This window comes from Pelodiscus sinensis, chromosome 1 (assembly GCF_049634645.1).
Source record: "Pelodiscus sinensis isolate JC-2024 chromosome 1, ASM4963464v1, whole genome shotgun sequence".
In the NCBI taxonomy this organism is placed as follows: Eukaryota; Metazoa; Chordata; order Testudines; family Trionychidae; genus Pelodiscus; species Pelodiscus sinensis.
Genome location: NC_134711.1, coordinates 40,559,675 through 40,574,655, shown reverse-complemented (window position 1 = coordinate 40,574,655; position 14,981 = coordinate 40,559,675). Strand labels below are relative to the sequence as shown.

Below are 14,981 nucleotides of genomic sequence, written 5' to 3'. Positions count from 1 at the left end.
CTTCAGTTTGTGAATCCCTCCGGGGCTTAGATGGGACAAGGTGTCCAGACACCGACCCCGAAGCCACAGTCACATATCCAGAGGCAGAAACTGATATGCTTAGGGAACTTTCAGAAAATTCAGGTACCAAAGTTTAGATCCCTACAGAGTTTGGTGGGAGTTTAGTGAGTTGCAACCAAGCCTGGAACTGAGATTTAGGTACTTAAACTCAGATTTAAGACCCTAGACAATTTAGGAAATCCCATCCAAAGAAATAGACTCCAGTCCTGCAATGAGCTCTGCCTGCACGGGGGCCCAATGAAGATCAGAATTCACTGAGGAATGCATTGCAGGATCAGCTCCCTAGCATCTAAAGGTGTTGGCCTCTGATTTGATTACCAATTGTTAGGGCAGCAGATGTATCATGGCTTAAAAAAAACAAAAACAAAACAAAACCAGAAATAGTAGTATAATCACAGTAAATTTAGTAAAGGTCACAGGCTACTAACTTTACTGTGACTGCTACAGGATTTGAAATAAATATCCTCTTGATGTCAAATGGGCATCAATAAACCATCTACTGCAGCACCATCTATCTCTGGAGCCACAACCCAAAACTTGGTTCCAGAATCCCATGGGGATGGACCTAGCACTCTGTGGTAGGTATTGCAACCCCATGCACCAGTTTACAACATCCTCCAGGTTTCACTCACTCAACCCTCCGTCATGATGGAAGGGGTGGCTAGGGCCAAATCTGACAGTGCTGTGACCTAGTGCTGAAGGCACAAACTGGAGCAGGAAACCAGCCTCAACCCCACAGGACAGAGGAGCTGCAAAAGCTATCACTGTGGGGTGAGACATGGACAAAGATCTCAAACTGGGGGAAGAGGAATCAAATTCTGTAATTTTTTTTCATGCTGCAACACACATGCTGCCTTACTAATTGTGAATAAGACATTTCTCTACTAATTGGATTGATACCAACAATTAATTTCACCTGGACAACTGGACATATCAGACAGTAAAAGATTTCAGTTACTACTCAATTGAACCACATTTAAACAGCAGGGTCAGTTAGGAGAAACCCAGAACTGAACAGCTAGTTAATCTAACTTGCATGCAAGTTATACAAAGATTTCCAATTCACAAGTAAACTTTCTTTTACTTCTTTCTGTTTGTTCTTTCAAATACCACATATTAGAAAAGCCTCATATTGCAAAAAGAAACTTTAAAGATGAACCAATGTGTGTGTTACCTTCAGTAAATTTGTACTATATATTTTTCTGCATCACACAGTTACAAATGGAAATTAAGGTCTAAATATGGCACTAAGTTCTTAATAGCTTTCGGATATGTAAGTGTCAACTAACCACTATCTCTGGCCATGTCTAGACTCTAATTAATGACATGTTAAATTGAATATTTACCAGACTTTCTTTGCCGTCGTCCAAGCAAATCAGTTACTGTTTTTCGGAATTTTTTAGCTTCTTCTTCATTAGCAAAATTAAGACCAACCTGACATGCCTGAAAGAAGACAACATCAGTTTTCCCCCCCATAAAGGCCAAGAAAGTTAAAGTTTTTTTCCAGCTTAATTTTTAGAATATTTTACAGTTTAAGTGAACACATTTTGTTTCTGAAGGAATAAGCAGGTAATAATTAAGACTTATCACTTTATAGTCGCTAGTGAACAATTTAGAAGCAAATATTAATGTCAAATTTAAAAATACATTCAAATTGTGGAATTTTTTCCTAAGATATGATAGGTCCACATTTTGTCAGATCTGAGCAATATTTCAAGTACACAGTGATAAAAATGAAAATTTTATGTTAAAGATACATAAAAATTGCTTATGTATTTGAAATGCTCATTTGGTAACACTAATGAAGCAACTGACAGGTACAACTGAGGTGGTAATTTCTTTACCAGAGAAAGAGCACTTTAAAGAGGTATTTTTTGTGCTCCTGATTCATTTGTAGTTCAGGTTTTCTATTTTAGCACTGACACTAGAAAAAAAAATCTTATTTATAATCAAATCTGCAACTAGCTGCTAGAAATATGAAATAGGGTGTGTGCGCGTGCAAGCAAGCATCTGACTTTGTGAGTCTATTCGTTCAATAACTCCACCTAAATGATGACAGCTACAATTGCCAAATCTGGTATGCAGCTTCCTCTTATTCTAGCCTAACGCAAGGTCAGGTTGCATGAGGAAAATGGGGTGTGCCTGGAAAGAGATTGTTTTCCATAACATGGAAAGGGAGGGAACTGATTGGAGGGATGTGGTACTGCAGTCACCCCAGGGGCAGTGAGCACCGGAGGTCAACTATACTGCAGAGTGACCACGGGGGGCAGTCGCATCAACCACTCATCAAGAAGGGAGTGACTGGCTGGGGACCTGGCTCACCATCTTGCTGGCCACTGGCCCAGGTAAGTGGCCTACCCTATCCTAAAACCCTCTCCTTCCCAACCCTCAGCCCCAGACTGAGGGGGGAAGGGAGGGGAGGGAAGAAGCCCCACTGGCCCCACCAGTGCATTTCCCTCCCCACCCCACAACTCCCAAGAGCACCATCAGGTCCAGATACTGCAGCCCTTGCCCCCCACAGGACCCAAGGTCCAGATACTGCTGCCCTCCCTGGACTGCCAAGCTGCCCAGCATGGCCATGCCACCATGCCTGTGCATTCGCTCCTCCGCTGCAGGCCCAGGCAGGGAGAGCTGAACACTGCTCCTCACTCTGCCCCGGGCCCAAGAAGCACTGGAGGGAGGCCTCTGTGCTGCTCTTCACACTTCTCCCAGGCCACCTTACCCCCTGGCTTTGGGCCAGGTCCAGGAAGCAGTAATGGGAAGCCTGTGCAGTCCACCCCTGCGCAATGCTGGGTAAGTCTTCTAGTGTAATTTATACAATTACTGGATTTACAAAGTGAAAGGTGAAAACTTATAATATTAAAATAAGCTATTGTACAAAGAAAAATACTAGCAGGGCAAACAGTTTTAAAATCGCTATTCAAGAATTAAGTAAATACTAGACTTACATCTCCAGCAAAGGTATGAAAATATCCTTTTGGACTATTATATACAAAATTATTGTACAGTTCCTGCTCCCACAATAGTTTTCCATCCTGGAAAGGAAAAAAATTCAGATATTGAAGACTGAAGATATAAATAAAAAATAAGACTGATTAGACAAACTTTTATTGCAGTAGTACTCAGAGGGCGCAACTGGATACTGCAGCTCTATTTTGCTATACACTGTACAGTCACAAAGAAGAGACAGTGTCTTCTCCCACAGAAACAAAAGACAGAACTATGTAGCATTTTAAAGACTAACAAGATGGTTTCTTGTTAGTCTTTAAAGTGCTACATAGTTCTGTCTTTTGTTTCAGCTAGACCAGACTAACACGGCTGCATCTCGATCACTATTCTCCCACAGAGTTTACAATCTAAATCAGATGATTCCTGGCCATTCCTAGAAACTTTCCTAGAAGGGTCGGGGGAAAGCTTTTGGTTTTTTTTTTTTTTTTTTTTGCGCTCAATAAAAAGTCGCCTGCCTCTTTCAGAATGGCCATTTTGAATTCTGTTGTTCTCCGTGGCACACCTCCAACTGCCTCAGAGGCAGCAGCCTGGGATGACAAGCAGGAGCTGGTCCGCGAGGGGAGCCAGTTTAAAAATGGCTCCCTGCTGCTGCCTCTAATGCAAAGGCAGCAGCGTGGAGTGACAGCAACCCCTGCCCGTGAGGAGTCCAAGCTCCCCACAGACAGAGGCTGCTCCATGGGATGCAGGAGCAGCCCCTGCCCACAAGGAGTTCAGAGCCCATGCAGATAGGGACTGCTGTTCCAGAGCAGTCTCTGTCCCAGGTGGGCCCAGGCTTTTAAGCCAGCTCCTCACAGGCACTGGCTCCCACTTTGCCCCTTGCTGTCTCTGTATCAGAAGCAGCAAGGGGGGGGGAATGCATGTAGTTGCCAAGATTAACCAATAAGCATGTAGTCATCTCCACATGCTGACATCCATAATATTTACTAGTACTGGACACAGAACAGGCTCCTATGAGATCCTACTTGAGAGGTCCTCCTAGTTTGACAATAAGCCATTGTTTGATTACAGTTTGTCAGTCAGTTATGTACACCATTCATACCAATTTCCTCTTGACCATGCTTTCCTAGTTTGTTAGCCAAATGTCACATGGGACTTTATCAAAGTCTTATTAAAATCTAATCAGCATAATTCTTGCATTACTCACTTTATATCATCCCTTTATGAAATTCATGCAAACAATTCAGAGAAACTTCACATTTATTATAGAATGAATTTATCTTTAAGTAAAAAATTAGAGAAAGGCTTCTCACCTTGATATCAAATATTCTGATAAAATAAGACCTCTGTGGATTGTCTTTTACAAGGCAGGCTACCCCACAGCATTTTTTGGACCACATGGCATTGCGATCTGCTACATATATCTGGACAACTGCTGAAGACATTGTCTTAAAAAAAAAAAAGAAAAATCACATTGGTTAAAGCTTAAAATTAAGAGTTCCACATTCCTTCTTCTAGAAAAATGTACACCTACTTTGATTCTATACAGTAAGCAGAAGCAACAAATCACACATTTTGAGAATTCTTAACCAGACACCAGCTTCTAGAACTGTGGTATCCAACACACTAGCCACATGTGACTATTTGGTCAGTTGAGTGACTTTTTAAATACCATGATTCTACAACTGAATCAAACAAGAGGCAAGACCATTAACTGGGGTGATTGCATAGGTAATGGTGTTAGCGTCTACTTGAAAAGCACCCATGCAAAAGTCAATAGGAAAGCTAGAACACCCAATTTAGAGAATTAAATTTATTAACTCAACTAGGACTTGCTTAAACTAGGCCTTGATAGTCTGCTTCATGGCCTTGCAGCTTACAGGGAACATGCCGTCAGTACCAAAGATGCTGACTGTACTGGAGATCGTTTCCAGCTTGATCTGGACTTGCTATACAGACCCTCAAAGATCTCCTAAGAAAAGGTCTAAGTGGCTCATCTTCTCCATCTCCTGCTTTCAGTGTAGAAAGTTGCAGTGATAGCTCTGGCTGGGATGCCACAGACTGAAAGGCCAACTCCATGAGCAGCAGTTTTAGTCAGAACTCTGTTCTTCCTGTACCTGGATTTTAGATGCTGGCAACAACCACACTTCAGTGGATTGTGCTTCTCCTAGAGACAGTGACTATACTGCAAATGCTCACCATTATTGGGATCAGCTCTGTGCAGGTAAAACACTTTAAGCCTGGTAAGCCAGACATACCCTTGTCCAGAGGACCCCCCTCCCAACTAGGATTGGTGGGAAGAGAAGCCTTTATTTATTCATTTCTTTTCCTTCTTTTTTTAGCACAACTAAAAAACCTCTTAAGTAGAAGACAAAAGTGAACAGTGCAGAACGACAAAAGTGAACAGACAGCTTTTAGCTCCAACTCTAGTGTAAGTCAGTTGAGAAGAAACTGAGGAAGGAATGCTAGTCCACATCAGCTAGCCTTGTGGATGAAGGAGTTCCACATAGGCAGGATGGACTGCTATTGACATTTTCTGATTGACAGTTCAAGGATACAGACATACCTACAGTGGAGCACCCATAAGGGACACCACTCGGAAAAAAAAAAAACCCTGAATATTATTACAGTAGTTTTTTAAAGAATTCTATAAACTGCACATGACATGAAGAAGTTGCTGATGTGTTTTAAAGTACTAGCTTTCCAATTATAAGTCAAACACAGTTGGGTTTGCATTTAGGTCAGGACACAAAGAAAGAGTGGTAATTTTAATTGCACCCTAGCAAGTTTCATTCTTCTAGTCCAACTGCTATGTACTCAGTCTCCTGTTGACATATAACTTGGTTGTTCTAGTGAAAAACCAATGTCATATGAGGTCGTTGTCATAACAGACATTATCTATAGAGAAGAGTACTGTGCAGAGCTTTGAAAAAATGTTGATATAGCAACCTTAAACTGGGTTGTATTTGATAAGAAAGCAATAGAGAGTAGGGATGTAAAATACTGGTTAACAATGTTATGTTTAACTGGTTAGCCATTTAACCAGGAGCCCACAGGTGTGTGGAGAGGGCTCCTTGGGCCAGGCTGGAGCAGGCCTGAGCCCAAGCACAGTGCAGTTAGCTGCTCAGGCCAGGTTGGCCCTTTCCTTTTGCCAAGCATTCAGTTTATCCTTTTCCCAGCAAGCGCTTTATTTTCCTCAGTGTCTCCAACAAATCCTTCCCTTTCACTGGAATATATCACTCTCCAAATACCTTTCACTAGTTTCCCATTCACTCTGGAGTCTGCCAGAATTTAAATAGATGTAGAAGAGACCTTTTAGGAAAAAATACACATCTTATACCATCCTTGTGTATCAAAGCAAAATAGGCAGACAAGTTATTTTAAAAAAAAACTTACAACACAATTAAGAGAAGGCACGAGTTCTTCATAGGCCTATTCTATGTTACCATACTTGGTTGTACTAATGTAAATAAAAAATAGGTTAAAGGTGCAGAGCAACAATTTATTTTTTAAATTATCTAGCGCAGGAGTGGCCAACGCATTTAACAAAGAGCTGAAACAGCGTCGAAAAAAAGAGCCGCACCAGAATGGTCAAGCAAAAAAGGGAAAGGAAAGCCTTCAAAGAGCAAGCAAGCTTAGGCTTTTTGGCAATATCAGGATGCCATCAGTGGCTGCCATCTTGCTTGGGCACCATTATTTTGAATCGCTGACCCGGTGAACAGCAGGAGCCCTTTGGGGAGGGCTGGGGAGAGGGACACGCAGGAGCAGCTTCACAAGCCACACTTGAGGGTGGGGGGGTGAGGGGGAGAGCTGCATGAGGCTCGCAAGCCACAGGTTGGCCACGGCTGATCTAGTTGGAAGGTGGTGAGAATTCCTGACTCAGAAGCATAGCTCTGGAGACTGCCTGTGTGATGCTACTTAACATTTATTCATTTTCTCACATAAAAAGTGGTGATGATTACATCAAAAAATAAGGTACTCATTAGCTGCTTTATGATGATCTTACAGAAGAGTATCTAAAATGGTTAATATTCCTATAGGGCTTGGAACACTAAGAGTTCTGACACTACAGACTTAGATAACACTGGAATAAAAAGATGTACTATTGCTTTGGTAACAACTTAAAAAAAAAAAAAGGGGTAGTCCAGTAGCACCACAGAGACTAACAAAAAATACCGATAGTATCATGAGCTTTTGTAGGCACAACTCACTTCTTCAGAAGAGTGCAGCAAGAGCTAATTTACAAACTAAGGGTATGTCTACACAGCAAAGTTATTTCGAAATATCTTTACTAGCATCTATCTACACAGCCAAACCGCTAAGCGGAATGCTTATTTCGAATTTAGTAAACCTCATTCCACAAGGAATAACGCCAAATTTGAAATAGCTTTTCTGAAATAAGTGTTGTATAGACACTTATTTCAAAATAGGGGGCCTCCAGCCTTCTCAGGGTGCCCTGGTGGCCCCCAACTTCTATGATCTCCGCACTAGAGACAGCTGTCTATGGCAGGATAGCTGCCAGCCTGGCCACCAAAGGCCACATGCGAACCCAGGAGCAGGTTTGCATGAAAATCAAGTTGGTCTGGTGAGACCCCCAACCCTGAGCTTCCCCCTTCCAGCTCCCTCCTCCCCTCCCTCACCCTCTCTTCTCTCCTCCTGCCTCCTTTCCCCAGTCTCACCAGAATTTCATTTCTCCCCTCCCTCCCCCCGTTTTGTTAAATAAAGAGAGTTTGTGTTCATGAAAATACATGTATTTTATTTTACATCAGGAAGGGGGGTTAGAGAGGGGTAAATGGAAGAACGCAAGGGAGGAATGAGGCACAAGACCCCAGTGGGGCAGACCAGGGAGGCTCTTAGTGCTTCTCAGGGTGGAAGCTCTCCCACAGGGCCTCCTGGATATGGACAGCCCCCCAATGGACCTCCTGGATGGCAGCCTGCAAAAAGTGCAGCCAGGATAGCAGCAACACATCCATGAGAAGCACCAGAGTGCCCGGGGCAGCTCTGGCTCCATGTTGCAGAGTGCTGTGGTGTCCCGAGTGAGGACAACCAGAGCACGCAGAGACAAAATGCTTTGCTGTCCTTCATCGAGATAGGCAAGCAAGCAGGGAAAGCTGAGAACTGGCTGTTCAGGGGGGGTCCCTTTAAGCACAGGCCACCCAAAGTAACTTCTGACCTGATGCCCTGCTGGACCTGATTCCGGCCAGCCTTAAATGCGATTCAGCATCCACTCAGTATTTCGAAATAGCAAAACGCTATTTCGAAATGTATTTTGAGTGTAGACACGTTATTTTGAAATAAGTTATTTCGAATTAACTATTTCAAAATAAGATTTCGAAATAATGCTGTAGTGTAGATATACCCTAACATGGCTACCCCTCAGACTTTGTTACCAACTGAAATCATAGATAAGCGAGTCAGTACAGGGCATCCCCACTATGTCATACTGGTATACATTGGTTCCGCACTAATGTCGTTGACATTTGTAGGGACTGTTGCATTATAAGTGCTCCCCTTCCCCACTCCTACATTGAGGAAAACAACAACTAAATGGCAACAGGAAAAACAGATTCCCCGCTTTACTACATTTCACTTTTCATCCTCGTTTTTGGAATGTATCTTGGACTTATAGCAGGGATGCCCTGTAAATGTATATAGAGTAAATTATGTGAAAATCTTTGAATTTTAACATAGTACCTAGTCCCAAAGGCCAACTTTCGGGCAGCAGCTGTGCTTTTGGAAATAGTGGCACAGAAAATGTAGTGGCTAGAGTTACATCATCATTGGCTGGATTCAAAAGTTATTGTGTACACTGAAGACAAGCCCTTTGTTTGTGGTTGTTCTTATACAAGTCTGAAAAGTACTATAACTTTTTCAAGTAATATGTACTACATATGTAAATTCTTTGTACAGTCTGGTGGTTTACTTACTGCTGCAGATGTAAGAGTTTAACTGATACCTTGCCACTTAATCCGACTGGTTAAACTCTTCATAGGAAGCCCATGCGGGGCAGGGAACCACTGCAGTCCCGGGCAGTTAATTGTGTAACCAATAAAATTTCTCAGTTACATGATTAATTTTTTTCTTTTTTACATCCCTGCTTAATGTTTGGTTTTGAATTTTGTTATATTGTTCATTAATTCCCTCCACACTGTACATTTTTAACTTTAATCCAGTGATGGGCAACCTAGACCAGTAAGTGGGCCGCAAGATTGCCATAACCAAGATGGTTTTCCAGGATAAGGTCATTTTAATAATTGGGCTTGCATACCTAGAATTTGTGGCGTGTGCCAACTGAATTGTAGCAGCTTCTTGACAGGATGAAGGGGGAGTACATGGTTCTCACAGCCAATGTTGTGTGCTATCAGCACGCACGTCTCTTTACATGCTTGTCTCTTTAGTTTTTTTCCTACTGGTATTACTATGTGGATGGAAACTAGAGCAATCTGGCAACCCTGTGCATGGGTGATGGTAAACAAAATGTCTCATGGGCCACACATGGAACCCTGATGGGACACATGTGGCCTGCAGTCTGTAGGTCACCTATCACTAGACATGTAAAGGAGCAACTGGTTAACCAGTTCTTTGGTAAGTATTGCCTTACCAGTATGCTTATAGAGGTAATCAGTTAACTGGTATCCCACCTGCCCAGAGCAGCCCCCTCCCTGCACCGCATCAGGCTGGTTAACCAGTTAAATATACAGTTTAACTGATTAACATTTTAAACAGGATTTTACAGCCCTACTCTAATCCTTTTGGAAAATTAGGGAGAAGACTTTTAAAACCAAGTAACGAAAGGCAGAAAATGACCACAGGACTGGAAGTCATCCTTAACCTTCCTTACAAAAACCAGGGGAATGTTCTACATACACCCACAGGGGAATGTTTTCAATACAACCAAAACTAAAGCAGAGCCCTGAAGGGAAGAGCAAAGTTAGAAAGGAAACCCAGTGGTCTGATGAACAATTTCTAGGAACTGCCACCCACATTCACGTGATAGTCCAGCTATCCAACATCAGGAATCAAACAGAGAATTATGAAAAAAAAAATCTGCCAAAAGAAGCTTGAGCCAAACACTATCAGCTTCTGCTTTGTTGATATGAGGAAGAATGAGGGATGCAAATGAGTAATTCTTTAATTTGCAATTTGTTATTTTGTGTGCTTCTGATACATTCATCTTATTAGGCTCCTCTCTCAGTAGAATGATTACTGAATGAAATCATACCAGGATATTATTTGGATGCAGTTATTTTATTGATAGTAATATAAAGAAAATTGAAATCTTGAGATGCAACTTGCCAAGGAATGAATTTTTCAGAAACAGAAGAATGCAGGCTCACAAGCTGACAAGTTGGACTATTATGAAAAAATGCAAATATGGGATGAAGGAGAAGGCACAATTACTCAATTGTATTGTTATTCTTGACAGCATTTGCTTTTTTAAACTGACATCTACTAACCACAAGCTGACATCAAAGGGGAAAAACGCTTTCCTCTCTTTCCTATCCAGATGAGTCTGTTCTTCCAGAACCCATCCCAATACTTCTATTGAGAATAGCTTTTCCAGACAGCAGTTTATCATTACTTCGATATTATGTACACTTTATTACTGTAGGAAACTACAAGCAAAAAGCCTGCAAGAACAGTTTACTGACTTACATTTAATCATAAAATTTAGAGAACATATCAGGGAACATATTTTGTGGGTAAACATGAAAGAGGAAAGTTAACCCTTCCCTCCCCATTCCTTTAGCAAGGGTCACATCAGAAGACATTGAGTTTATAGTTTTCAGTGTTTTGACTGTATAATGCATATGGTTCTTTCATACTTCAGTGCAGTGGTTCTCAACCGGGGTACAAGTACATCTAAGGCTAAATAGAAGTCTTCCAGGGTATATATCAACTCATCTAGATATTTGTCTAGTTTTACAACAGGCTACATAAAATGCACTAATGGAGCCCATGCAAATTAAAGTTTCATAAAATTACTACTTGTTTATGTTATTCTTTATATAACACAAAATATAAGTAAAATATTTCAATCATTTTATAAATCATATGGTAAAAATTAGGAAGCCAGCAATTTTTCAGTAACAGTAGGCTGAGATGCTTTTGTATTTTTATGTCTGAATTGTAAGCAAGAAGTTTTTAAACATGCTGAACTGTGGTACAAAAGACAAATGAGACCAGAGATACAGTAGTCTGAAAAGGTTAAGAACCATTACTTTAATGGACTGCAACTTTAATGGATAGTTTTGGCTCAATTTTAGGACACCAATCTTATTTTATTGATTACAGAAAGATGAATATTAGGTATGTAAGATGTTAACTGTTACCTGATAAGCCTACTGCTTACCGGGTAATTGGTTGGAGCCTCACTGCCTCCCCCCCCCCCCCAATTACTGAGTGCAGTTCTAAGTGTTTTTTCAGTCACTCTAAATGATGTTGTATTTTTCTATACAAACAGAATCTAAACTAGCAGTTGATAATATAGCTTGGACCTCCCTGACCCGGCACCCTAGGTACCTGAGCTGCCCCAGACCAGGGAGTTTTCTGGATCAGGGGAGGTCAGTGCTCCCCTGCTAGCTGTCCCACTCCTGAAGTCCTCTCCTTTGGGCTCCCTGCACTGCCACTGGCCCCCTAACACTGGCCAGGCATGTGTAGCCAGACAGACACCCCCCCTCCCCCCATCACATCCATCTTATTTGCCTCTCTGAGGTTCCTGAAGCATACAGGACAGAGAAGGAGCAATAAAATCAGCATAGTCTATGCTGGCTCATCTGATCCTGAGAAGCTGAAAAAAAAAACAAAACAGATATGTGGAGAGCGAGCGATTAAGTCAGTAAGCTGGCCTTGAGGCTGCGAGAACTGCCCCCGGCTGGCACCCATGTTGATTCGAACACACACACAGTCCCTGGGAGAGGAATTTCCCACTGAGAAAAGAATGTCCAGTACTTCCAATTTAATCATCTCAATTCTCTCTTACAAGCGTAAATTAAGTTCACAACTCCCTTGTAAGAACTGGTCTCACAAAAGACAGACCAGCCCCATCTAGCATGACAGACAAGAAAGAGAAATATGTGACCCCATGGGTATATAAGATAGGTCCAGCACACACTCACTTTGAGTGTCATTCTACCCTCTACCTGCTGGTCGGGTTAGGTGTTTGACCTCCCGAGGTTCTATGGGGACGCCCACCTCGTATTTTCGTCTTTCCTAGGAATTGAGGGACTGGCCCTGGCCTGACATGCTGGAGTCGAGAGGCACAGAAGGGGGTAAAAATTGTACCTGGATGTGGTCCTCTGTCTTAAGTGTGCACATAGAAAGAGTAAGCTGTAACTTAGTACCATTATTTCTATTTTTCTATCTTTATCTTCTTTGTAACCATTTTTAAGATCTATATTTTGCTAGTAGTTAAGAAATAGAATAGCCATTGCAACCATATGATTTATAAGCTTCCTCAAATAAACCTGTAACTGTTTAAGTTTTAACCTGACTCCTTCAGTTGCTGTAATAGAACCAAGCACAATTTAAAAGAACTTCAGCCGGTCACAAAGGGACAGACATAGGGAGAGCTTGGGCGTTTGGATCTGTGTCACTCCCAGGTGACAAGATCCGTTGGGGCACCTTTTCAGCCTTTCCTAGGCTGCCCACTGCGAAGGAACCCCTGTGTTCTAGCAGCTAAAATCTAAGGTGTAATAAGCTCTTCCTATATAACGGGTCGTCTGTTGGCCTGCTGGCCACCCTCTGCGATGGGACCCCGGTCCTAGCAGTAAAGACACGGACGTTAAACCTTTTCGGAAAAACACACACACACACACACACACACACACACACACAGCCCTGACCATCGGCTGACAGCATGGCTCCCCACCCTGCTGCCCCAGAGTTTCCTGGGGTTCCCAGCAACTGGGACTGCTTGGCTGCTGCTGGCCCCACTGCTGCAGGGTGTTCCCCAGCTGGAGGGCCTAGCCATCCTACCCTGCTGCTAAGGCTACCCCGCTGCTGCTGGAGATTCTGGCTGCTCAAAACAGGATTCTGGCTGCCCACCCACTTCAGCCGGGGAGGGCGGGCCCCCTGACCCCACTGCTACCAGAGGTTTGCTGGGTCATCTAGCCCCTCCTCCACTAATGCTGAGGGTTCCCCAGCCACCGCCTGGCCCTGCTGATGCCGGGGATTCCCAGTTACAGCGGAGCTCCCCAGCCCCTGCGTTGCTCCTGCTTCTGGGGCTTGTTGGTCCAGCAACATCTATGGCCCTACCAGACCATGGATGTTGCCAGACAAGAGTCTCCCAGATTTGGGAGGTTCAACCTGTATTAAAGGTATTACAGCAGTTAGCTTCAATATGATTCTCATAAGTATGAAGCAACTTTAAAACTTCAGCTTGGGGGGCGGGGGGGGGAAAAGAGAGGGGAAACTACGACAACCTTAATCTACTACAGCAAAACTCCATCGATCCAGCATTCAATGCTCCGGCACTCCTGATGGTCCGGCACCATCAGGAACCCGGAAGTGCTCCGGCTGCTGGACAATTGGAGCTGCTCTGTGCCTGGCTTCCCCGATTCAGCCGCTGCTGAAAAACTGACCAGCAGCTGAATTGGGGAAGCCAGGAGCAGAGCAGCTGGGGTGCTGCCGGGTTGGTCCTGTAGTGCTGCCCCTCTGGGCTGCGGGACCAACCTAGCAGCACCCCAGCTGCTCTGCCACAGGTGTTCCAATTCAGCCACTGCTGAAACTGACTAACAGCGGCTGAATCAGGGACGCCTGGGGCAGAGCCAGACTATCAGAAGGGGGGGGGCTATGAGGGGTCTGGGGTGGCATCCCTCCCTACCCCACCCCAGACCCGTCATAGCCCCCCCTTCCGATAGTCCGGCATATCTGATAATCTGGCACACCCTGGGTCCTAAAGGTGCCAGATTATCAGACGTTTACTGTATATATTTGAGAGAATGTGTGCGTCTGTTTGTTCAAGACCTCATCCAAGATGGCAAAAGCTAGGACCACCAAATTTGGTATGCAGTTTCCTTTTATAATTTAAACCACAGTAAAGGGGTTGGTTGTGCCAGGAAAACGTGATGTGCCCAGAATGGGTTTGCTTCTCATTAAGCCATGGAGAAAAGAGACAACAGCCATGCAGGTGCAGGCAGACGCTTTGAGGTGCCCATCACCCTGTCCCGTCCTTTACAGAGGGGTTGGGGGGGGGGGAAATGGGGGGAGGCCCTGAAGCACACTTACCCCAGCCAGGGGATATTCATCCTTACCTCAGCTGTTCCCGCTGGATCTGCAGTGGCCATGGAGAGGTGCTTCTCACCTGGCCCCAAACTGCTGCAGTGAGAGGGGGCAGGCATAGCCCCCTCTTCACAGGACAACCTCCATACTGAACCTTTCACCCCCAGCCCACCCTAAAGTAGTGACTGAAGAGAAGAAAAACAACCATGAACTGGGTTAAGGACCTGAGCAACAGGGATCTTATTTTGTGAAGGAGGGAGTCACCTGCTGGCAAAAGCTTGCAACATATCTAATATATATTCTCAAATATATATTAAGAGAATAAAAACAAAAATATTTTGAATTAAAGACCTAAGCAATGTGGGGTAAATCTTCTAGTATACTATACTGTGTACTAGTATGCAATAGATTTGATTTCTACCCCAAAGAAGACTTACAAAGTAAAGTATTATTCTAACCAATCAAATCTGCATCCTAGATTAAGACTATTAGTTTGGGTAGCTGTGAATATACTGATATTATATAAACTGTGTTAAAAGAAAATTCTAGTTCAAAATCAAGCTTTCAATAGTTTGGAAATATAGAATTAAGGTTAACCATTCAAGAACAGGAAAATGCTTCTGCAGTTATCAGCCTTTGCAGTTTTCCAGTGAACCTATTCATGAGCCTTTGCAACTTTGTGCAAAATGAGTTACAAGTGTACATTATGCCATAAAACACACAACCAACCTGGATTTAAGGTTTGTATTTGT

At 43.2% G+C, this 14,981-nt stretch overlaps 1 protein-coding gene across 4 annotated transcripts in view; it reads right to left on the bottom strand.

The window, feature by feature from the left end:
* The window catches only part of WASL (WASP like actin nucleation promoting factor), an 80,024-nt gene that overhangs the window by 53,580 nt on the left and 11,463 nt on the right, over positions 1–14,981 (bottom strand). For all 4 annotated transcript variants that reach the window (XM_075928545.1, XM_075928532.1, XM_075928536.1 and 1 more), the window contains exons 2-4: positions 4,320–4,454; positions 3,009–3,095; positions 1,407–1,503 (exon numbers count right to left, since the gene is read on the bottom strand). In XM_075928545.1, the coding sequence (XP_075784660.1) occupies positions 1,407–1,503; positions 3,009–3,095; positions 4,320–4,454 (319 nt within the window). The remainder of the gene's footprint in view (positions 1–1,406; positions 1,504–3,008; positions 3,096–4,319; positions 4,455–14,981) is intronic.